The sequence below is a fragment of the Amphiura filiformis genome, chromosome 19, assembly GCF_039555335.1.
Source record: "Amphiura filiformis chromosome 19, Afil_fr2py, whole genome shotgun sequence".
Lineage (NCBI taxonomy): Eukaryota > Metazoa > Echinodermata > Ophiuroidea > Amphilepidida > Amphiuridae > Amphiura > Amphiura filiformis.
The window spans coordinates 12,989,350-13,015,380 of record NC_092646.1 but is presented as its reverse complement, the minus strand read 5'-3'; the positions used below and the strand labels follow the sequence as shown (position 1 = coordinate 13,015,380).

The 26,031-nt window shown below is 36.9% G+C and overlaps 1 protein-coding gene across 2 annotated transcripts in view; it reads right to left on the bottom strand.

The window, feature by feature from the left end:
* Window positions 1-1,295: 1,295 nt before the first annotated feature.
* The window catches only part of LOC140140933 (metabotropic glutamate receptor 1-like), a 274,990-nt gene continuing 250,254 nt past the window's right edge, over window positions 1,296-26,031 (bottom strand). For both annotated transcript variants that reach the window (XM_072162695.1, XM_072162694.1), the window contains exons 4-9: window positions 17,514-17,764; window positions 16,490-16,739; window positions 8,108-8,282; window positions 7,077-7,200; window positions 4,985-5,903; window positions 1,296-3,242 (exon numbers count right to left, since the gene is read on the bottom strand). In XM_072162695.1, coding sequence (XP_072018796.1) covers window positions 1,907-3,242; window positions 4,985-5,903; window positions 7,077-7,200; window positions 8,108-8,282; window positions 16,490-16,739; window positions 17,514-17,764 — 3,055 coding nt within the window. In that variant the 3' untranslated portion in view covers window positions 1,296-1,906. The remainder of the gene's footprint in view (window positions 3,243-4,984; window positions 5,904-7,076; window positions 7,201-8,107; window positions 8,283-16,489; window positions 16,740-17,513; window positions 17,765-26,031) is intronic.

Genomic DNA, 26,031 nt, shown 5'->3' with positions numbered 1-26,031 from the left:
TAGCTTAGCAGCCAATCGTCTGATATCGCCTTTCATGTCAGCGACTCGCAGCGCGTACTCAAGTACGTTGCGTGGAATTATGTAACCGCATAGCTGTCCATCAACCGCTGCATGCGCTGAAGCCCAGCGCTGATTGACAGCCGATTCTCAATCTTAACATTTTATGATGACGAAACGATGATTGGCCAGATGTACTATGAGGTTTTCGCCAGACGGATTGTTTAGTGATGAAGGAGCACAAATCGTCTGAGACCGAGACTAGGGATACGGACGCGGACGGTTTATAGTTGAGTCGCTCTTTGTCATTATGCGGTATTCACCTATATATTTCACCTGGTTTCATTATTACAATACCCAACATGCTATTAACAACGCAAGATGTTTAGAATACAGATAGCACACAATAAATCTTTGTAACTCTTCAACTATGTCCCACGAATATCTCACCAAAAGGTTGAAATATGCCACTGCCGAAAACTGAAGTGAAGTAATGGTCCCTCTCTAATATCTCGGATGCGGAAATCAGGGCAAATTGTGATCCATATGCTGACGATTTCACACCTATTATACATGTATAATAGACCAACGTACAATGTAAAATGTTTTTGAATTTAACATTCATATGTTAATTGCGAGAATATTCTGGAATCATCAAATTAAAGTTGTTTTCATCATGTTCATACAATGGGAATTGTTTCACCGTTATATATACTGCCAATGTACAAGGAAAAACGTTATGACGTAACAAGAGTTATACGTTAAAGTCAATCTGTCGTACAATACAAGATACTATATAAGACAACTAAAAGCAATTGTCGATCATAAAGATTCAAGCTGATAGTACCGTCGAGCTGCTGTCTTAAAGGGGCATTTCGTGATCCACAGCCTCATCCCCCCACTTTTCCCAAAAAAAGTTGAGATTTTTACACCACTGGATACCACTGGCTACATGTTTATGTACCAAATATTTCTTGCAGATTAATTCGTTTAGCAAAATATCGCCAAATTTGAATTTCGTTCTGGTGCACCAGAACGAAATTACAACACATTGTCTATGGAGCAGTGTAATACACATAATCATGCATAACTCGCAAACGCAAAATCGGAATCAACTGAAATTTTGGAAATAAGCTTTTTTCGTGGATGCTAGGATCACGAAATCCTCCTTTAATATATAGGGGCAAATGAATTTGCGACCTATGCTATCCTATTTTGTATAAAGTAAGCCTACTCGCTGTTACCAGCTGTCTTAGCAACATTGAACTTCGCACATAAGTATAAATTTCACTTATTGTAACATATCCATAAAAATAGATTTGCATTTTCCTTTCCACAAATTATAAGTTTTACTGTCAGAAGTCGGGGACAAGGTAGACCTTTCTTTAGACCAAAGGTGTCGTTTAAGTTCTTGTAAAAATGTTGTCCCCACATAAATTTCACCGAAACTTGTTTCACCGTTTTATCCCATGATAAATTTGGTGTTAAACAGATCAAAATGAAGATGAAAATTGGCCAATTCTGCCTAGCCTAGATTGCCTAGATTGGGCTGGTCTACCCGGTGATGGCAGTCTCCTCCTGCCTCCCTCCCGACTAATATACCATTGTATTGGCGTAGACAAATGTAGTACTATCATCATCATGGTTATCACAGTCATTGGTTTATCTCGATCACTGGTCGGTCGACTTATTAGCACATTTGCAGTCCAATGCATTTGCTGACCTTCTCTCGATTATTCATAAATTCCACTTTGTGGTCTAAAACAAAATATAAAACAAAATGATTGTCGAGAGCCCAACAATATCATAAATACGTAACAATAGGTACTGGAATCGTTGAAATCTGGCTATGATCATGATGAACAGATAAAAACACGGATACTCAAAAAACGTATAGAGGTATAATACCTCAGACATCAGAGGATTTAATGGATGATAACGCTCGCAGTGGTACGGATCTATTGTGGACTAATCCTGAAAAACTGTCATCGTTCCAAACCTTTGATCTGGCTCCATCCGGTGTGGTAGCCCTATGTGCTCCACGGCCTCCTCTGCGTGCACCAGCTTTCATTTTAAGTTGAATATCAGCTTTAGCATTACTGTCAAACTTCCGATGGCTGAATGACTCACTTGTTTTTGGCGGGCATTCTGTTCGTCGTTTACATTGAATACTTTGGTCAGAAAAAGCGTGTCGCATTGGCGACTCCGTGCGAGGATCATCAGCATCATCACTACCACGCGATAATTGCCGCTGATGATCACTATCATACATCGGTAGATAATGAGAAAGATTTGGGTATAAATTTTCAGCAGATGCAGTAGTCCGTCGTGAGTCTGCTAATGAATCGGTGGGTGTATCTGTGTTAGTTTGTGCAGAAAGCATTGGTGTACTTCTATGCATGTCATCAACACTTACAGTTCTCCCGCGATGACCGGGTCTTTTGGCATTACCATCTTGTTGTTTGGTCAATCTAGTTTCATGTGAAAACCGTCTTCGTGATAAATTTGGACTTTGACGGTACAAAGGACGGGAGGCGGCATCTTTGCCGTTTGTAAGACATGGATTAGTAGATGCTACAGCATCATCACTTGTTTTATCATCAGATAAACACGTTTCTTCCTCTATATCTACCATTGGATTGGTTTTACCCTTACGTATATCCGTGTTTGACTCAAAAGGACCAAACTCATCACTTGGTTCTTCATTTTCTAATAACTTATCAAGGGTACTCGGACTTTTACCCCCAGCATCTCCATTCTTGGCACTATATAACCCATCTCTTATCGCACTTTCGCGATAGACATCTTGAAGTGTCGTAACACCTTTAAGCACAGCTTTTGCAGTTTCTTTCTGCCTATTTAGAGCCTCTTGTCTAGTTTCAGGTCGTAGAAGAGCGACTTCTGGACTTGCAGGAGGCGTATCGGGCTCACTTACAACTACTGCTACGTTGGAAACAACTTTGTCCCTAAAACTAGCCGAGGCAGATTTGGACGATTTGACACTATCACCTCGACAACTGTCCGGTCTTGATTCACTTGACGTTGCCGTGTCATGTTCTTGAGATGAATACCGGTATACTGTTGGTTGACGTCGACGTTGCATCTTATCACGTTCTACAGCTTTCATTTTGTTTACGTGGTTATAGCCTCCTTTGCGGCGCCTGCGGAGACCGGAGAAGAAACCACCTGTTCGTTCTGTTCGTATTTTTCTTCGACCAAGAACAGGACTTCTGACTAGTCTTTCCCTGGAATTAAACAAGAATTAAAATAAGTATGTTAACTGAAAGGAGAGCAAGGTACCTAAGTGGGTAAACAAGTATACACATACATTGAATATTTTTTTACTCATTTGTTGAGTTGTGACCTATATGAGCTTAATGTTGAGGAATTTTTTACTCAACTGTTAAGTTGTGACCTTTTTACTCGATGTTGAGTAAAAATTAATAATTTTTTGCAGTGTACAGAGGAGGACAACAAGCAACAAAGGTAGGCACAGAGGTAGTAGGTAAAGTTCTAGATCCCACAGAGGATCTGAGAGCAACATATGTGTCTTCACTCAATAAAAGAATAAAAGGAAGTTATGATAACTTTACCATTAGGAAGTGTGCTCATATAGAAAAGTACATTACCCAGCAGTTCATCATACAGGATGTCCTATAAGTCGCTTTACCATTTTAAAATCTTACATCTCTTTTTCACATTACAATAAGAATAATATGAATCATTAGGTTTTACTGCCTGAACAGAATTGATCACCTCCTTTTTCAACCAAATGGACGGTAATAACTCATAGTGACGGATCAACATTTAACCACAAATTGTCTCAGGCAAAACTCACTTCCTGGGAACTAAGTACCACAAGGTCATTTATATGCAACTCATTGACACATGTGTGTCATACTGCCTCTAGCTATAATGACAGCCTGGTGATGTGGTCAATTCATTGACAGATATTAACCTCAGGAGGGATTTCAATTTTTGATCAATTCTCTTCAGGTAGTGAAACGTAATGTGAATTTTCACAAAGAGGAAACTTGTTATTGTTTTGATACCTTGTTTGAATAACACTACACGCTTTGGGCCACTTTTCAATTTGGGAACATCTTGAATACGTATTATGGGACCATGAATCCTGAAAAGGGCTTGGATTAGTCCTAGGGGATTCAAAACCATTGCTGCTAGAGAAGTGTGCTATTGAAAGAACTTTTGATAACATCATGGTAATTTAAGTGAAACTTAATTGGATATTTTCTTGTTTTTAGAGGTCTATAGTGACAGAGTTTAAACATCGTAAACATTTCTGACTTGGATATCTAAATGTTGATATGCTTGGTTGAAAAAGGGCAGCCACTTGAGCTTCAAATGAACTCAAGTACCCAATATTTGAATGGTTTGGAATGTGTTAATGCTTTCAGTTCAAAAGAAACTCATGTCAAGTTTGCTATCATAAATATTGTACAAGGTTGTTCTTTATGTATTCAGGTTTTCCTTAAGATGTTTGTAGGAGATGGTTCAAAATAGTAAACAGGCTTTTGGGATACCCTGTATTTATCATGTTGTCATTAGTGCAAGGACATTTAGCCTTTATGGCATGTAAAGGCAGTGACTACAGCTGGCTTATATACTTTAATTTTACTGAATATGAATTTGTTTAAATGTTTATTGGAGTATGATGTGACTAACCAGCAAATGACATTAAGGGCAAGCACCGCAAATGTGTTTTCACCTCAGGAACAAACATTTTGTGTGCCTTAGTTTAGTAGAAATTAAACTTTCTACGATAATGGATTTAATTTGTGTCTTTTTATGCTTTTGAAATTTATATTTATAATGTTTCATTCTGATTTACAAATTATATCTTTTTTTTACACTATCGGCAACCAAAAGGTCGAATCATTACTATGTGTAAAACTCCAGGCTAACCTTTAGAATAGATTAATTAATCTGTTTATCACCAATTTGCGATTTTATAACATGTAATAGTTACCTTCCGGCCTCCCCTACAGAGCCATTACTGCTTTTCGACAAAGGTGCCAACTCGCTGAAACTTCCCACATGCATTCTCACAATACTAGAAGTTCTCATTGAGCTTCGCCGATTCCTTTCTGGTTTAAATATAACTATGTACGTCTTCGGAAAATAAAGGCATCCAAGAGCTACAGTTGCACTTAAGCTTACTGCAAAACAGACGACTATCGTCTGTAATTCCTCCCCGCCAAAATAAAGTGGTATAAACGCTAGCCACACTACACATGTCGTATACATTGTAAATGCAATATATTTAGCTTCATTGAAGTTCTCGGGAAGGTTTCTAGTTTTGAAAGCATACAATGTGCACATGACAACAAGAAATCCATCAAATCCGAGCGGTGCTACCATGGCAATAGTCGTAGTGTTACACGCCAGTCGTTTCCGCCGTAATGTCGGATATACATATACCGCATCAGGTGGTTCTAAAATAAGAAATGTGATGATGATTCCAAGTTCAACAGATATGATTAAAAAAGTCATCACTACTTGAGCAGTTGCACTTAAAAATCGTGGCTTCCGTGTAATGATCTTCTTCTTGGATCCTGCAAGAATCCGAGCCATTCGGTTAGTTCTTACTACGAGGGCGGAATAGCATATGCAGAAACTTAACCCCAAACCGATGCGTTGGAAATAACACACTGGAGTAGTTGGTTTGGCCACATACGGGAATGTCATAGCAAAACATGAAAAAATCCCAACCAGTAAAATATAACTATTTTCACGACTTGACGCTTTCACTAAAGGAGTTTGATTAAATCGTATGAATGTTACTGTCACAAATGACGTCAGCATAATTCCAAGGCAAGATACAGCAACGGCTACTATTGCTTCCGGGTCGTACCACTTCATATACACGGGTTCAACTTCAAAACAACCTGAAAGAGACCAATGAAATAGAATAAACAGATGTGAAGTTGTTTTGGTATACTATTTTTCACCCTGTGGCAGTGACGTCAACGCGTTGAAGCAGCTGTTTCGTTCGCGCATCTGTGCGGCGTCTTTAAGCGCATGTGTATGCAGCACTTTGAACGAACGATAGCGATTTGAGGCTGCGCCAAATGAAGTGCGCATTGACGTCACTGCCACATCAGGGTGAAAATGGAATAGTTGTCAGTAACATGGCGAAGCTATTACATATTATTACATGTTAGTAACAACTAAATACTCTCCCGCTAGGTGAAATTATATTGTATACCTATAATTGGATATTTAATATCACTTACACCACTACCCACAAAAACGCCGAGCGGCGTTTTGTTATTTTTTGCTACCGTATACCTTGATAATGGTAGATGACGCCGTTTTACTATATGCCCCGATAGCTCTTTCTATCGTACCCTGAACATTGCTATAACTTACAGGCACAACGTAAAGTTTAGTCCTATATTGCTATCGGTGCACGATAGGTACTGATGGCTATTCCTATCGTACCCTGAACATTGCTATAACTTACATGTAAGCATCATGTATAGTTTGGTCCTAGAGTGCTATCATTGCCCCGATAGTTATCCAATGGCCCTTTCTAACATGCCCTGAACATTGCTATAACTTACATGTGGGCACCACGTATAGTTCAGTCCTATAGTGCTATTGGCGTCCCGATAGGTTCCGATGGCTCTTTCTATCGTACCCTGAACATTGCTATAATTTACATGTAGACACCACGTATAGTTTTGTCATATAGTGCTATCGGCGTTCCGATAGGTCCGGGATAGGTTCCGATGACCCCTTCTATCATACCCTGAACATTGCTATAACTTACATGTAGGCACCACGTATAATTTGGTCCTATAGTGCTATCGGCGTCCCGATATGTTCCGAAGGCCCTCTCTATCGTATCCTATAGTGCTATTGGCGTTCCGATAGGCTCCGATGTTCCTTTCTATCGTACCCTGAACATTGCTATAACTTACATGTAGGCACCACGTATAGTTTGGTCCTATAGCGCTACCGGTGCCCGATAGGTAACGATGGCTCTTTATATCGTATCCTGGTAATGTAATAAATTGTATTAAGCTGGGCTATCGTTTTTTACTGAAATACCTTACCATTTCGTTCATCATTTGGCCACCATCCTAATTCACACTCCTGGCATTCAAACTCATTGAGTACGAAGCCGTTCTCCTTGCAAGGCAAGCATGCCCAGCAGCAGTTCACATTATCGCGGATGTCCTGAAAAGAATAAACATACACCGCAATTCGTCAGAAAATTAACAGAATGATCATTGTGTTTGATAAATTTGTTTTGTTAAGGAGTGTTCATAAATACTTTGGTGGGGGTTGGAAAATATTGGGGTCAAACAAATTTTGGGTCCTAAGGGGGATAAGAAAAATTTCTTTGAGTGTGATATGTTTTGTTCTATAAACTGTATATTTGTGTGAAAACTGAGGGCGCTATTTACATACATTTTATGTTTAATTTTTTTTCCAGTGTCTACCCCTTGTAAAGATGAAAACACGATTTAAGATAAATAGCACCAATTCAGTGTTCATTTTTCTTGAAAATGACGTAGGCTTACTAGGGGAGGGGCAGGAGGACCAACATGCTCCGGGAGCCACCCTTAGGGGGGCGCCAAATTGACCAATTCAGTATCGATTCTGCACCCCTCGAAGTGATTTCAGCACATAATCAATTGAAAGAACATTTTGAGACCGATATTCAACTTCTGGTAACAAAATTAGGCAGTGGTATAACTTATTTGTCCCAAATTTCGCGTGCACAATTGTTTCGAGAATTGGGGTTGCCATTATGTAGATATTCTCAGGTGGGGGTAGGGGCGCCAATTTTGTTTCTTGCCCGGGGCGCTATACCAACCCTAGTTACGCCACTAAGGTTTACATGCTATCAAAGAACTGTGAGCTGTGTCAAATATTGTTCTCCATACCAATAACCCCCATTAAAGCTCATTAATTATATCGATTCCTTTAACACAAGTTATTATAATGCAGCAACACAATTCTGCGCAAGCTCATATAATTGATTGTGTTAAGCAAAACAATTACTGTGACCACTCAAACAAACGGGGACTTTCTTTTTGTGAGGTGTTTTAACACAAGCCATACGTATTGTAACAAGTACCTTCACGTGTGCCTTGGGGCACTGTTCACTGCAAAATGACGTAAGGCCATCTTTGGTTCCATTACTCCATGATATCGCCGATTCATTGATAGTAAGTTTCCCGTCAGCCCATTCGCCAACTCGAGCGTAACCAAACTCGCCATTGGAGAATTGTTGGAAATTGAAAATGTCGTACCTGGAAAATAGGTTGACAATAAGGATAATAAATTGACGTGTAAGCTTGATGTCATCGAGGAAATGTATCAAAGCACATTACAAATAATTATTGCTATTATGATATGACGTTAGAGATAAACAAAAGAAATTGTTTGCAGAGATTTAGTTGAAGTCTTTGATTTTAAAACATTTGGATAAACCGATTTCCCGGTATCTCCATATTCACTGGAGTGAGCAATGTTTTTTCATCTTGAATGGCACTGATAACAGCATCTATTATCAGCTGAATATTTAAGATCAATGGAGCAAACTAAAAAGAGTTGCAGTTAATAGCAATATTATGGTAAAATCCAAGACCGAATTAAAAATACTAGATAGCGTCTGACGTCAGGGCAAAGGCGCGGCGTGATTGGTTGCTGACTAGTCTTTTTAATTACGTCTTGGATTATAGCAAACACTTCATCAAAATGTCTTTGGCAACATCTGCCTTCACAAGTGAATATAATATACCCAAAATGTTGAAGTATGTACTTAAATTTCTACTGATATGCATTTCTTGCAATAAAAAAAGTTAAAATTCAAATAAACAGATGATGATTTCAAAAATTATATAATTATGAAATGTAAGCAGGGGCAAACGCAAGTACGAAAATTGCATAACTATAATTCAAGACCGAATTAAAAAGACTAGTTTGCGTATGACGTCCTGTCAACCAGACCCAAAGTACCGTACTGCGCAGGTCAGCAACTAATCACGCCGCGCCTTTGCCCTGACGTCGTTAATTTGGTCTTTGATTATAGCAACGTTTTATAATAAGGTACGCCATCCCCAAGCTGCGTTTTATTCCGTGAGTATGACAGAAGTGGATTACCAGATTGTACAAGCTGTATCAAAATGCAAAATGATTTGTAACCATCAGTTTTTTTTGATAATGGATGAGTCTGGCCCATCAAAATTCAACATAAGATCCAAATAATTTACAGACAAAATTTTATACGAAGTCATAAACTATACATTCTGGACATTTCAAGAGTATCCAATGTTGCATTTGGAAGAAGCAAGCTTTCAATCAACATCAAAAGTGATGGATAACAATCATTTTGATACAGCTAGTATTTAGATATGAATTTCTTACTGATACATTTTTAATGCAACACGATTCGTCATTAGCTTGAGTTCATGGATGCACTGCGTGGAATGTAGCGGGGATTGATCATGTTGATGGTAACAAAATAGTTTTGTTAAAATGAGTTATCGGATGTTAAATGGCTGTGTAAGACACTACACAGCGCTAAATAGGAACCTAGCAAATTGTGTAACAAATTGTGTAGTTTTTTACGCAACCATCTAACAGTGTAGTGCGGAAACACGTTAAACACGCATCATTATCTTGACAAATACATTTGCACGAGTACGTTATACGGCAGGTACTTCGAGTATATTAAAACAATAGATACCGGTTTGAAGGCAAGGCTGCATAAAACTGGTCAGGAAAACCAATCACTGTATCACTAATACTATATACAGTGTATCAATGCGAAATAAGTTATCAGTGTGAAAATAGAGTGTCTATGAGGGTATGAAATGCTGAGTAATACTGCCACGATTTAAACTGAAGAAGATGATTCATAGTACATAGTTTACATTTTACCCCCTGTTTCGACATCTAACCTCTTCAATGTTCTTCAAGTGTCACGTGTATAGTTTATATTTCAAACGAGAGTTGCTAGGTTCATACAGTAACTAGAGCGCTGTGTAAAATTTTAAACTACTTTTTTAAAGTTCTGTAAGAAATATAAATAATCGGCTTGAGGAAAATATGTCCTATGTCGGAAACAACAAATAGCGCCACCGTCTTGTAAATAAGATTTGAAAATATATATCGCCAGAAAGTTTAAAGTCTATCTTAATTTAATGTAGGTTATATCACCGTCGTTTTGATCGGTTGAATTGTTAATGCCTATAAATTCTTAATGTTTAAACACCTAACAACCGTGTAAAACTAGTTTTAGTGTTATTTCGCCTATGGGTGTAAAAAGAAATCAGTGTTTTTGTTTGGATAATATAATTTGATTATTAAGTTAGAGCTGTCAAACTTTCTGGAAAATGCGACGTGTATAGTACTGTATTACGTGTTGGTCTATCAAATTGGGCTATATTCCAATTAAAATACAAACACCTCCTATGGACGGCATTCATTTCTCCTTCCACACAGGGAGTGTGAATTACAAATGGGGTTACCTGAATGGGTGACTCCCATTTGAAATCTACACCCCTGAATGGGATATTAAGGCCATGTCTTCCATAGGGGGTGTATGGATTTCAACTGGAATGGCAAAATGATTAACAACCGATGATCAGCTTTTGATGACACAATGAAATGAGTATGAAAGCGATGTTATTGGAGAGCGCTTTAACCGTCAGGCTATGAGCACACCGCCAGTGTATGAATGTACTCGGTGTTTTTACCGCCGCAGTACCAAATGTTTCTATAAATTTTCATCTTCATGCCACACCCACTATTCCCGGGCTACTATTTGGACTAGGCCTATATGGACTTATAAATTGCCACGTGAAGGCTCGTAGCCACGATTCCAAGGTATTAACGATCAAATGATTATCTTTATGATTATCACCTTAAAAATGTTCAAAGCTATGGACAATAACGCGAAAACCTACCTCATTGAGGTATAGATATTTATTAGTGTTCCCCTTTTCTTTCTTTTTATTAGTCTTTTCTCTTTTTATTATCATGTTTTTTCACAGAGTTTGACAATTTGAAAGGTCTCGATTGAACCTCTCGATCTCACTGGCTACGGGCCCGACGTATTTAACAATGGAAAATCTACCATGGAATCATCCTGTGAGAAAGACCACACCTGTCAATCACTATCACTATACGCTGTCGAAGTGACGTAATTAATCGGAATTAACTACACTAGCAATGGATGAATAAAATTTTGAATAGATCGCCCTGCACTACAGCGTTCACGCGGTACCTATGCATTGAACCATAGATATCTTTGAAAAGACCGGTATTATATTCAATCTATGTTTGGTGACATACTATACACGGGTGATTATTGTAATCTGCTTTAGTGCTGGGCGAACTATTCAAAAATTGTATTCATCCATTGCTATGGTAGTTAATCCGATTATTACGTCACTTGACAGCGAATACGAAACCAAATAATTCGTGCATGCGCATTGTACTTTTTTGTGCGGACACATTTCTGGGAATTTTTTTGGCAAATCAATACTGGCGGTGTGGTTACAAGTAAGTTTAAATGAAAACTTGATATGTATTAATATCAAAAGGTTGTCTGCAAATTAAAAAAAAGATGGATGATTAAAAATTGAAAATGAAGATGACATTCGTGGCACACTGCTTTGGGACACGGCACTTTCAGCCCCCAAGGAAATATTATGCGTTCAATGACTTTCATTCTGAACACTTGAGCAAGCATTTAGCTCAAAGTATATTATTATGTTCAAGTCGGTTGTAAGTGTTCATACCTACAACTTAAAAGTAGCGCACAAGATCTCATTGAACGCAAGGATGTTTTTATGTTAGCATTAGTTATAAGCGTAGCATGGTATGCTAAATTATATAAAGGAAAGCTTACCAGCTTTACTTGAACGGTAGAAAAAACGACCACAGAAATTGTAAGGAGAAATTATAAGAAAAATAAGTAATTTTATACTGCACTGTACTTAAAAAGAATAAAAGCGATGCCTTTTTATGAACAAAGTAAATGAAAACATGAGCAATCATATGGGTGAAATTACTACAAAATATGCACGGATAAAGATGATTAAAACTGAATTGAATAAATCTTGTGAGATTAAGAATATAATACTAGGGGGAAATTGGCCCACAGAAATATTCAGGGAGAAATGGGGACGGCAAAGAATAAAAAGTGTCACTGAATGACTAAAATTAGAACGAAAATGTGAAAAATCGAAACGAAAATGCGCACATTTAAATAATCGGGAGGGAAAATTCACAAATGGGGACGACAATTTTGCTTTGCCAAATCTCCCACTCCACCCCATACACCCCAACACTAAAAGGATAGCAACGCTGCAAAAATATTTTGTTAAGGCCACAATAAATGCAATAATAGTACAGGCAGAAATATTATAATACTTCACAGCTATATGCGAGTTCGATATTACTCATGTCCTGCTTCGGGTCATAGTTCAGTAATTTTGTTACCCCCACCAACAAATAAAAAAAATATGGTCGCGCGAGATTTGTATTCATGTTATAAACAAAATCAGTCTTCAACAGATTGTTGGCAAAATGTTACTCTTCTTACTTGAGCTTCTTGTATTAAAATAGCATACAAATTTATGAAGATGAAAGTAGTCACTTATCATGCTTATGAAGAACAAAATACCGTAAACGTTCGCCTAATGGCGCTTTTGGATTCTTAGAAATGTGAGAGCGCCATCCTTGTAAAATCTCAACAGCATTAAGGATACGTGTATGTTAAATTGAGCAACCTGGACATAATGCCTCAGAAAAAATATCGTGACATGACCCAATACTTTAGGTCACTAGGTTAGTTGCTAGAGCAGCAAATGTGTTGGGGTTTCTTCAGGTATTCTTTCTCAAAGTGCCATTGGACTTAATTTGTAAATCGATTCATACGTTATACCTAACTCATTTTGGTAAATCTTTTATAACATTGTAATTTCTTCATATTTTTTTAATATTCTTCAGTTCAAAATTACACCCTTCTATTGTCTGACCCGTTAGCTCAGTCGGTAGAGGGTGCGCCTTGAATGGTGAATGGTACTTGTTCGAATCTTGATTTTAAGTGAAGAAGGGTCAAGAAATGTTTTTGGATTTTGTCCCCAGGGAGGGGGTGAGGGAGGTAGAGGTGGAGGAGGGGATATGAAGAATGAAAGGGGGACTGGAGGAAGAGAGAAAGAGGAAGAAATGAAGAGAAATAAATAAATAGATGTAAATAAATAGAAAGGTAAGGAAAATGATAGGAATGAGAGGGGACAAAAAGTAAGAGGGGATGGAGAAGGGAAGGGTGATAAGAAGAGGGAGTGATACTTTAGCAAGGAAAGAATAAGTACAGAGAAAGGAAAAGAAAGGAATGACAAATAAATTTAGGCCTTATAATAATTATTATAGAAACTAAACACAGCCCCCCCCCCACATAGGCCTAACACTAACAGCACTATAGGCAGCCATTCGATGATGTCAATGCCTTTATGCGTTACGTATTTAAAACGCCCAGTCAGATGTATTTTACACCTGCCAAGCACAAGTCACCCAATTTCGAAAATTGGACGTTTAATGTACACTCTCATGAATATTGATTGGCAACATTTTCCAATATGTCAGCGCGCAAATCGGACACAATAGAACAATAGACCCTTCAGTGCGTTGATTCAGTGCGTTGGTTGTATGATTTTGTTCGTTCACTCATTCAAATTGTATTTATATCATTTGAAGACTGAGCCTATTATGATACATCCTCCGTGGAACAGTTTTAAACAAATACAGCTAGGGATTATTGGGGCAGAGGTTATCTTTTGAATCCTCTTAGAGGGCTATCTTTTTTTTTTTCGGAAGGGGGTCCCAAATTTACAAAAGTATGCGTCAATAAAATTGCGCACCCCCTATTTCGGCAACAAAAATTTTATGATCCCAAACCCCAAAATTGTATTGAAATCAGTCTTTTTGAATAAAATAACACACTTTCTGTGGTCATCGTGTGACTCCCTACATTTTGGTCATAAAACATTTTATGACCCCCTCCTATTATTCTTTCAAAGACTTTATGACCCCCGTATATTTGGGACCCCCCCTTCGAATAAAATGATATACCTCTTATGACCACTGATGCATAGGCAAGGACACTCGCGCGAATTGAAAGACTTGTCACGCGCGACAGTTCGTCTCACACACATAACAAATGCCTATACAATCAAATAGGTTCATTACAACATTTGATTGAATGGATTGAGTTACTCTAAAATGAAACGATAAAAACAAAGAATCATGAAAAAAGACACATACGAGATAAAATAATAAAATTATATAAACAATATTAAAGATAAAATCAAGAAAATAGAGAATCAAATTTCCTCAAATCAGAAAAAAAAACATTGACAGACATCATAATCTGTCAGAAATTACTGCATGAGATTCGAACCATCAATCTTCTCCACAAGTTCTCTTTATCCTCGCACTATAGTCTAATGCTCTGCTCACTGGGCCACAACGTATCAGGTGAATGATTACCGCATTATCATGAACAAGTTTGTTCGATCTTGTTCATAATTGAATACCTGAGTGGAAGAAGGGCCCAACTCCATTTTTTAACAAAAATGAGTTAGAGCCAGCATGTTATTGTCAACATACTGTTCTTCATGTGTGTGAAAGATGAGCCAAAATCCACTCTCTAAATAGCCTTCCACGTACACTTAATCATGGTTTTCATGGAAGAAAGGCCCAACTCCATGGAGTTGGGCCCTTCTTCCACAAATATTGGGTTAAAGAGGAATTGTGTTCATCGATGAAATCTGCTTTCCACTACAATAAACGTTCTTGCTAACATGATTACACAGCTTCTACTTGTGCAAATAATGGATAATTACCAACTTTATGTAGCTATTTATAACACATCTGCTTACGGAACTGGCACTTGCAGTATATTAGTGGAAGAAGGACCCAACTCCAGCTTGTATTAAGACCTGCACCGTTGCCATGGAAACATCATATATAATTTCGAATGTATGTAATATTGTATGTTCATATATTAAAGGTCCCCTGAAGATGAAAACATTCTGTCTATAAAACTTTTCTAAATATGAAGTTTTTTCTTAATATCTCAAAAACAGTTTTGATGGAGTTGGGCCCTTCTTCCACTCAGGTATTCAATTGTATGTGTCGATAGGTTTCACCTTTAACTACACGTACCCTTAATGATCAGTGATAATAGTCGGCTTTTACAGGGATGGCGCTCTCTCATTTCCATGAACTCCATAGCGCCATTAGGCGAACGTTTACGGTATTTCAATAGCTATGCTTTTAAAATTATATCACAAAATGAGTATTTTACAATGGACGGCGCAACATTATTACTGCTTTTATTTCCCACAATGCAACACGATCTCGTAATATCAAAATCACGTCAACTCTTGGGACCTCATTTTATTAAGGAAGGTGGTAACATGAAGGATTGTGTCATTGCCGTCATGCCAACATGCAGGCTTTGTCAACCTTCCATTACTACACAGAAATATCAAATATTCATTGTCTTGATTGAAAGTATTGTTATGAATATTCACATAATAATTTGAACACTCCAAGTCATTGCCCGGTAAGGTATTCCCTTGGCGGGACTCAACATACCTTTGGAAAACATTCTACGACAGGCAACACACTTTTAAAGGAGGATGGACCGATTTCTTAGCATGATATGTTTATATTGGTTGAAGGACCTTTAACCCCACTTCTTAAGCTGGGATTTTAATGCTCTTGCTGTTAGTTATATGCTCCAACATAAAAATGTTTTTTAGATATTTTCTCAAAATATCAAAAGCTTTCTAAAGAACCACTGAACCAATTCTATGATTGTTTGTACTAGTTTCAAATATGGTCATGAAAATTTACAATTCTGACATTTTTGTATTTTTAAAAACATTTGAAACTTGTCGTCTGCAGTCGACAACCGCGTGAAAATAGTTTATAATTTGATCTAAGAGCCAAAATGTGCAAATATGAAAGCCGCATAGAATAATAAATGGTTTATTTTTGGCTTATAAAATACAAACATCTATCAGCTATGATATTTCGCAGGATTTTTGGATACAACAATGGGCTTTCCCTCTAATACTAAAGATCAAAGTATCAGCGGTTCTTTCAAAACTAAAAAATACGATAACAAATTATTTTGACAAATCTGACAATAATTTGAAGATATCTCCATTTAAGGGCTCACGTTTTTTATGGGACCTGAGAGCACATCAGACATATCGAACTGCATTTGCGATATCAAAGTTTAATAATTATAAATTGCGAATTATAAAAAAATCAAAATTATGTGATATCAGAGGGACATTCCTCGTATTCAGAATGCAATTCGATATGTCTAATGTTCTCAGGTCCCACAGAAAATACTGCGCAAACGTTGCTATCCGATTCCTTAACCAGTCACGATTCGAACAAATGACCTTGGCATTGATTGATTACATACCTGCCTGATGGATCGCCATTGGCGTCAAATGAAATCTCTTTCCCAGATATTCCCGTGAATGACACATTAAATAAATGCTGTAAGAAGACATCTCCTTTAACAGGTTGCATCTCGGGGCATAATCCAATCGTATCCCCAGGGCAGATTGCCTCACGCATACGATGTAATCCGTGAGCCATAGCGTAGATAGCATTCACTACAAAACCCATCTTTGTATCTTGATTATAATCTGTAGATAAGATCTCATCTCCTAAAATAATACGACAGACAAAAAGAGCAATGTATGGTTTAAAATGAATAAATAAACAATTAGGCCGATAATTAATGAGGTTTTTTTAAATGAAATTACGAATAAAAGTCCATCATAAAATGATTTGCATACAAAATCAATATATTTACCATAGTAAGAAATGGCAAATACGTAGGGATCTACTACCAGGGTGAAACATGCTTCGATCTAAAAAATCGATCTTCGAGAAAAAAAAAAGGGTTTTTTTCGTGGCGAAAAAACCCTTTTTTTCCTCGGATCGACTTAAAATGCACATCGATTAAAATGCACATCGATTTAAATCGATTAAAATGCACATCTATCCAGTAGTCTTACACAAACCCTATCCTTTACTATGGGAGATAGGTTGCTGGATGGTTTAATTTAAAATGGATACTTCAATATACTAAAGCTTTATCCAAACCCAGTAGGAGAACCAACTGTAGTCAATTATATGGATCCAAATTAGATCGGCGTTTCAATTCTTATGCGATTTTTTGATGTGTCCATTTCTCATTAAATCACCACACAAATGCTGCTATACAGTCAAGGTCAAATGTCATAATGTCCATGTTTAGCGGCAGAGGCACGTGCCCCCGTCGATATTTGAAAATTAAGTAAATCCCATAGGAAAATTGCTGAAAAACGGTTTGTGCCGCAGCGGCCCTCCCCATCAGACCCGGTTCCTCCTCATCATGGTCGGTGTCCTCCAGGATGACTCATACTACGCCACTGCTTGTTCTATAATATGCTTACCTTGGCACTTATCTGGATAATCTTCTTTATACTCTTCATACTCTGAATCGTTGCCAGGTAAATGACATTTGAATCTCTGTTGCCAAAACTCACGAAACCATGGATTCCTGTCATTTAGAGCATTTGGACGTTTGTTGAAAAAATATGTATCAAAGTCTGAAATATATGCTGTTTTAGGTTTTATGGTGATGCCGCCCACTGCCTCCAACTTAACGTCTTTGATGACCTCTGTCCTGTCGGCCCATCCGTCACTAAAAAGACACACAGGAAATATTACAACTTATTAGTCATTGACCTTAGTCATTGACCTTTGACACAAATTTGTGCACACCCAATTGACCACCACCCCTGGTGCTCTCTTTCCTGTCAGCTCAATCGTTACTTAAACAGCGCATTGCAAATTTGTGAAATATACGTTTGCATACCGTGTGTTTGCTTAATTGAAGCACAAAGTATGGGGTTTGTAGCATTGGGCTATTCCATTTAAAAATCACACAACCCCTGTAGAATATTTGGTTTTAAGTCTTCCACAGAGGGAGTATACGTTTCGAATAGAATAGACAATCCGGTAACTGCCATTTGAAATACTCAATCCTGTTGTGGAAGATAATGCAGGGGGAGTATGGGCTTCAAAATTATTTTAACTCTGACCAATTATATTTGATAAACTTACTCCCCCTGTGGAAGGCATTTCCTAAATCTTCCACAGGGGTAGTGCGGATTTCATCTGGAATAGCCCAATAGTATCCTTTTCAAATCATCGACTTTACTTTAAATGTTGTTGAGGAAATGTCACCAAATTTCATGATATACGAGGGGCAGTCAGTATGTTTTAAGAGTTGACTCGTGACGTCATTTGTGGATCGTTTTCATGGCATTTCTCAATGATTACATAAACACTGTACCTTTGTCTTTCAAACAACACATGTAAAAATTATATCACACACATGATTACGTAACAGCATTAGCATAAAATCAATGGTCTAGAGTCACCTGGTGAAATTGAGTCGTTTTTGTTAAGGGAAATAAGAGGCCGAAATGAGGTATTGTTGTATTTTCTATATTTTCTCGGGAATTAAAGAATACAGAATGCTGCCGTTTGGAACAGTAATAGAACACAAACTACCAGTTCATTAAACCATGTTTTTTGGGCTGGAAAGGTTTTAGTTTATTTAAAATGCGTGGTCAAATATGTCTTATTTTTGACAAAGACAAGGCTTTTCTTTTTTTTTAAATCTTGATATTGCCAAAAATAGCAAACGTGGAAATTTAAATTTTACCAGTTCTGTTGACTAATCTCTAAACATTTAAACGGGAGTCTCCCTAGAAAATATTTGAATCCGTGATTAAAATATAACTGTTATTCTACCATTGTTACATTTATACAAAAATTAGTGGTACAAAGAGAGAGACCATCGTTTGAATGAGAAATTAATTTTTTAAACTTTTCTGTTCATTTCAGGTTGAGATCATCCATAAAAATTCATATGAATATTTAAATTACAATTTTCATAGCATTTTGTAATATTTTCGGCCCTATCTACATGGAATTTTGCAATTTTCGTGCATTTCCACCATGTTGTATCGGTCATCCCACCTACGCATGCGCAGATTGTTGTTTGATTTGCACCAGTTATCATCGCACTGAGTACCAGCTCTCACACGTGACCAGTCATTATATTTTAGTATGTTTAATTTTGGAGATAATTGATGTCATTTGTAATAACTGCTTTTTCATTTTCGCCCTTTTTGCAGAATAATTTCGCTTCCATTCAAGCCCTAAAGTTGTTGAAGTTTCCAGACGTCCCATTTCCACCAAAGTTTAATGACAAGTCTCATATTTTACCAAATGCAAACTGATGACCTACTATTTATTCCTGCCTAAAACTAGCCATGTGCACCTTGTACTTTTGCTGTTCTCGGACATTGTAAACACGTGTATTTTCTGTAATTTAAAAGGCCCGCCTTTTTGCGTGATTTGGCAGTGTCCCTAGACTATTGATTTTATGCTAATGCTGTTACGTAATAATGTGTATGATATAATTTTTACATGTGTTGTATGAAAGACAAAGGTACAGTATTTATGTAATCATTGAGAAGTGCCATGAAAACAATCCATAAATGACGTCACGAGACACCTCTTAAAACATACTGACTGCCCCTCGTAGATTGTTGTCCACAGATGATTAACTGTTAAATGCACATACACGCCTGAATAACGTCATGGGGTATTTATCACGGGACTGCCCCCCCCCCCCATCATTCTGGGTGGACGAGATACAACTCCCACCCACTTTGGTTCGGCTTTAAATCAAACATTCATTTTTTAAAGCAAATTTACACACGTCTCAAATCAAATTCATTTTAATAGTGTCGCGATGTCGATCGTCATCTTACTAGCAGTAAGCGATCACTTACTGATGACAAGGTATTGACAAATGTGGTGTGATCAGGCAAAATCAGTTTGAAGTCGGGAATATTTAATTTTCAGTTTTCTTCATGATTGCATCAATCGTATGTAAAGCTACATTTTGCAGAAAAACACATTGAAATTGAACATTTAAATCCAATGATATAAACAGTTGAAGTGTTTCCAAAACAATAGGCAACAAAAGAAATTATTACCTTTATTTGGCTATATCTGAACATCAATATTTCCGAGTTTAGACTGATTTTGCTTGATCGCATCACAAATACATACTCGATACCTGATCTCGCGTCTCATCATATTTCTATGATCATCTATCGCAATTCTAACAGCTGCACGATTTTGTCATCGGAAGCTGATTGTATACTCGAGTCGCTAAAGAAGAGCGACTGGGATATTCCTGATAGTGGGTAGTTGCTTCGGAAACAGAAAGACTCATAAGTCATATCGAGGGTTGAGAGCCAGAAAGCCTCAACTCACTCTTTTGTGAGTTAAGGCTTTCTGGTTCTCAACCCTTGATATCATAAACTAGTCTCGCGGTGTTGAAATATGAATAAAGAAAATAAATCTTTACTGAATTTAAATTGTATCCATTTTGTATATTTTTGATGGGTATGCTCCCCCGGAATTTTGAGGTGATGGGTCGTTGAAAGCTGATGTCGTGTTATGCCGTCGGTCCCTTGTACATAAAGAAATTCATGTAAATGTATCTCGAAATCAGTTTTGCAAAGAGTAGGGTGTTAGCCACTGAATGTTGAAATCCATGACGGCGCTATTTGTCGTGGACCCCAATGAAACTAAACTGTCTTTTACAGACTTTTTTCTTGGGATATTCAGGTTGGTTCATCGCATAACATCACGGGACCTTGCTACTAATATTCACGATCGTTGGCGCAATGCATTGTGTGACAAGTAATATCTTGTTTGGACACGATTTGTTTGAATAGATCATACATCTTTTAAAGTACTCAGTGATAAAATTCATCTTTTCATGCACCTGTTACATGCCTTGTCAAAATACGTTAGACTGAAAGCATCAACACTGTGGATTAGATTACAGGTGCTACAGACATTGATATATTTGGACAATAAATATCCGTCTAGAAAACAAAACAAATCTTCTCGTAGTAACCATTTTATCTATAACTATTTCTATGTAGGATTTATACATGGATACATTGAGTTAAAGTGTTAAAGATCAGCTTATAAACAACAAAAAATAAGCAATTAAAAATGAGCATAAAATATGCAAATAATGGGAGTAAAACATGAAAATATAACTAATAGATAAATTTATTGAATGGATTGGTGAACCATTTCATTTAAACAAATACATAATACGTAAAGCACTAAGTCCAACTCAATTAATTACTGAATCATTCAATCAATTAGTCAAACAAACAAACAAACAAACAAACAAACAAACAAACAAACAAACAATATTAGAGAACAACGCAAAATATTGATGACGTCATAAATATAACCGAAACCTGTTAGAAGGCTGACACCTACATCGGGCTCAGTTATTCTGCCTAAAAACAACCGTTCCCTTATGGAATCATAATTGAATCAATAAAGCAATCAACCAGTTGAACAATCAATCAATTGATCAGTCGATCAATCAAGAATCGCTCAAAATTGAACTAGTTAGCCATTAATCATCAATAGCTATCCGGTAATAGAATTCAAATTATAGTTTCTGATGGTATTCCATAAAGTGTAAAAATGCAATACTTCAATTAAAGGAGTATTTCGTGATCCTAGCATTCTCTATTTATGTCATTTTCATTAGATATCCACGAAAAAAACCTATTCCCAAAATTTCAGTTGATTCCGATTTTGCGTTCGCGAGTTATGCATGATTATGTGTGTTACACTGCTACATAGACAATACGTTGTAATTTCGTTCTGGTGCACCAGAACGAAATCAAATTTCACGATATATTTGCTAAACGAATTAATCTGCAAGAAATATTTTGTACATAAACATAATGTAGCCAGAGGTTTCCAGTGATATAAAAATCTCAACTTTTTTTGAGAAAAGTGGGGGGATGAGGCTGTTGATCACGAAATGCCCTTTTAAGACACGCGTGACCATAAAATGTGCAATTTTGAAATAATTCATGGGTATGGTTTGTTTACTTTATCAAAAACAATTTCACTTTTGGATGTATTCTTCATCAATCTGCATCGGCAGAGGGAAGCTTTGTTATTTTTAAAATTTCTTATACATTATCTATGAGAGCAACATAGAATTCATGTAAAATCTTTTGACGTGCAATAAATCGTACTATGAAAGCAACACTGAATTTGTTAAAAAATTCTCATATCAGATAGCTCAGTTCAATAACCTCTATTCTTTAACAACCATAGCTCAGAAGTTGACCTCAAATTGTGGACTATGAGATTTGGTACCCAACCCATTCAAAGGTCATTTAATGAATATGGAAACATATTGTTATAGAACTGTGTCCTGATAGATGGGCAGTTTGAGATGCTAGTGACTGACGTGAATCAGAGGATGATTTAAGCACTTCCCAGCAAGTCTTGCGGTTAGCACAGCTGTGTGAGTGAACATGACACCACTGCCCGCCCACTGCATTCACACGTGCATGGTTAAATTTGAATTTGGACAGATATATTTACAATAAAAACACCTTCAAAAGGTTGGTCGATTTCACATTTTATGTTATCTACAGAAGGTGTGAATTATCTTTCATGCATACATCACTTTAGATCTGAAATCGACCAAGTAATAATGACACACGGGCAATTCTAAAACAACATCTTTTGCACAGAGTTCAATGGGATTTGAAAAGTAAAGTGGCAGTTGAAACTCTAGTGATAACACTTTTACAGTGCATGATGGGGCTTCCTTAAAGCATCCTCTGGACGTGAATTGATAAAGTGAAAGATGAACCTGAAAGTATCACGTGGTGAAACAATAGTGAAACTCGTTTGACCATTTGCGCACCAAAATCCCGTGCAGACGATATGGTTATAAAATTACTGATGGCTATTGGACAAAAATGACTTTATTTTTTGATTCACTGCTATCCTAGAAATGATGAATGCATTAACACGAGTACAAACATGCCTTTTGAGAATAGCTATATGTCATTGGATGTATTTTAGATTAGACTAGTATGTTATAGTTGGTGAATACTAAATTTAATTTTATAGACGCAGTAAGAATAGACATCCAGCAACTTCCCAGGCAGTCATTAAATTATGCAGCACTTATAGGATGGAGTCGATTAATAATGGAGGCTTCATGCTTTAAAGATGTCATTAATTTAACCTAAATTCTTGATAAGCTATTATTTAAACGATTTTTAAGTATTTTGAGAGTACAACTGTGTATTTTTAGATTGCTCTAGAAGGAATATCCGCTATGCCACATCAAAGTTGAATGTAAAGCATAGATAATGCACGAAGTAGAGCCAAATTAGTTAATAACTTTTGCTAATAAAAGCCGTGTTTTGTTTTCATCACAATCGACTGTTTTCCATTAATCACCTTCTCAGAAAAGATAACATGCCATTTAAGATTAAATCAACTTCAGTTCAAATTTGCAGTTTTTAATATGAAACATAAGATAACTTTAAATGAATGCGTGAAAGAAAATGCTTTGAATGAAACGTAGTCAGAAACAAAAAGGACTTTCTTTAATATTTTCTAGCGGAGAACGTAAATATTTAAGGTATTTATATTTTTCCGGTCGGTAACTTGAGCTAGCTCAGGTTATTTTTAGTATTGTTTTTGTCGACGGTGACTCTCGTCCAGTAGTTTTGGCGGCAAAGAAAAATAGAAACCAAGATACAAAATGGGCCGAAGGTTTAAAACCTTTAACAAGTGCGTAAATGCACCATTTTAATAAAGCTATTTCAGTAATTGTATTTTGCCTATACTATTCATCTCCCAGCTGACGATAGAAGGTAACCTAATTACGCTTACTTAAATAAACTAAATTACCTTTATTTAAAACAAAATCTAGCGCAGATCAACAATCCTAATCGCGCAAATTATCTCTATTAAAGGTTTTAATTGGATGTGATAAGTAACAGGTTCTATAAAGCCGTTCAATCTCGTGTAAAATTGGCCACTGTACAGCCATGATGAGATTATAGCACTTATCTGTCCGTGACTCGTGTGTCTAAATAACTACCTTAACCGTCGATATGCTGGAAACGTGTGGTCAGTTTTTCAAACTAAGGTTCAAATATATTAATAGATATTATATAAATTGGGTATCCGAATTTATCAACTTTAAATGATTCGACATGATCAAAAGCTTTTTCACGAGCACAAACATGCGACGTATTACGTATTGGCTTTGTATTTTCTAATTACCTTCTGGTTCAGATTTCAATGTCTTATTTATGTACTGTTGTTATACCAGCCGCCTTAAATCGATTACAGGGCTGTAGAGTGTCTAGTATTAGTAGTAGAGATACAAGTGAGAGTTGAGTCATTTGCTCTCGACTATGTCACAGTAGCTTTATATTTAAACTTCAGGTAATACAAGGGTGTGTGGTAGGGGGTGTAGGAGGATTTATATGGGTGTGTGTTTGTGGATGGGGTGTGTGGGGGGTGCGGGTCCCAGTGTGCAGGTATGGTTATACTTGGAGGGTGTACTTGAACGAATCTACCCAAAAGGAATCTAAGATTTACACTATTTTTAAAAAGTAAAATCTGTTTATATGCGAATGTGTGCTCGTCAATTGGTGGTATAGTATATCCACTGAAACCGATACTTTAAACTAACCGAAAAGATGTAGCAAGGCACACCAATTTGATGTGGTGACAAGGGACAAGAAACACCATTTATACAGGCACAAAAGTAGGCAGAGTTCGATAGTCAAAATTTCCCAATTCCAAAGCCCATCAAAGTGTAAATTCTACAAAGATGACAAGGACCGAGAAGAATCAAGTAACCAATACAATACAAAGGGGCAATGCAACAAATGATGAAAATCACTGTGCACCTGAGCAGACAGACTGAAAAACAACAGAAGTTTCCAGCACAAAGAACAAAATAATAAACCAATCAGCGAAAAAAGATATGTTGTAGTGCATGTTTAAATTCAAGAAAAACTAGTACTCAATTTGCCTTCATTGTGTTAAAACATGTCTATTAGATCAGTTTGCTCTGAGCTTGTTGTCTTGTTTGCTACTGCGTTCAATTTGAACCGGCCACTAATTTTACCTTGCTCCTTCTTTTCAGTTGTTCGGATATTAAGGCATCCCCTTGTATCATTTATCGACCTTTGATGTGTTTTGTATTCTCGTCCTAAACTCACCATTACCTACTTTTACATTGAAGCACATAAAAATAAAAAAATAGTTACGATCCAGCGACGGGAAGTGTGCATTACTTGCAGATGGTGTTATCCACGAGTGTGTGTGTTTGCTTCGTTTCATTAGCCTTTGTAAAAATACCGTTTCAATTTAACCGCTTTCTTATTATTACCTTATATCATTTCCAATATCTTCACTTTTATTACGCTAAAAATAATGAAAACATCCGACCATAGAGAAAAGGGAAGAGCCCATGGGTGGTGTAACACCTGCCGCCTAATTGAATATTCAGTGTTTAACTTTGCCGAATCCGGGGAACTTTTCTCGTTGCCGGTCGTACCTACCATACCATAGGGTATTTAACATGTTTGAACCCAAATAGATACTAAGATCCCGTATCAAAGAATCTCGTTTAGAAAGTTTGTTTCAACAAACTGGGAAAAGAGATCGACGTGTTTGTTTCGCCGGGAAACTCGGTTCTTTAATTTGAGAAGTCATCTATACCAAGTTTATCAAAAACGAAAACTTTTTGAAATCGTTAAAGCTGTCCCATTTGAGATGAAAACAAATATTTTTCAATCGAAAAAAAAAATACTCGGATGTTAAACGAGAAGTCACTTTTCATGGCGAAAAGTCAGGTTTCACTCTTTTTTGGTAAAAACATAACTTCTCATAGGTGGTACCGTGCTTGATCTCTTTTGTGTTCTGTTGGTTTTGTAATTATAGGACATATTTAAATGTGGGGACGTGAAGCGATATCCCCAATAGTATACGTGCTTCAGAAAAGTA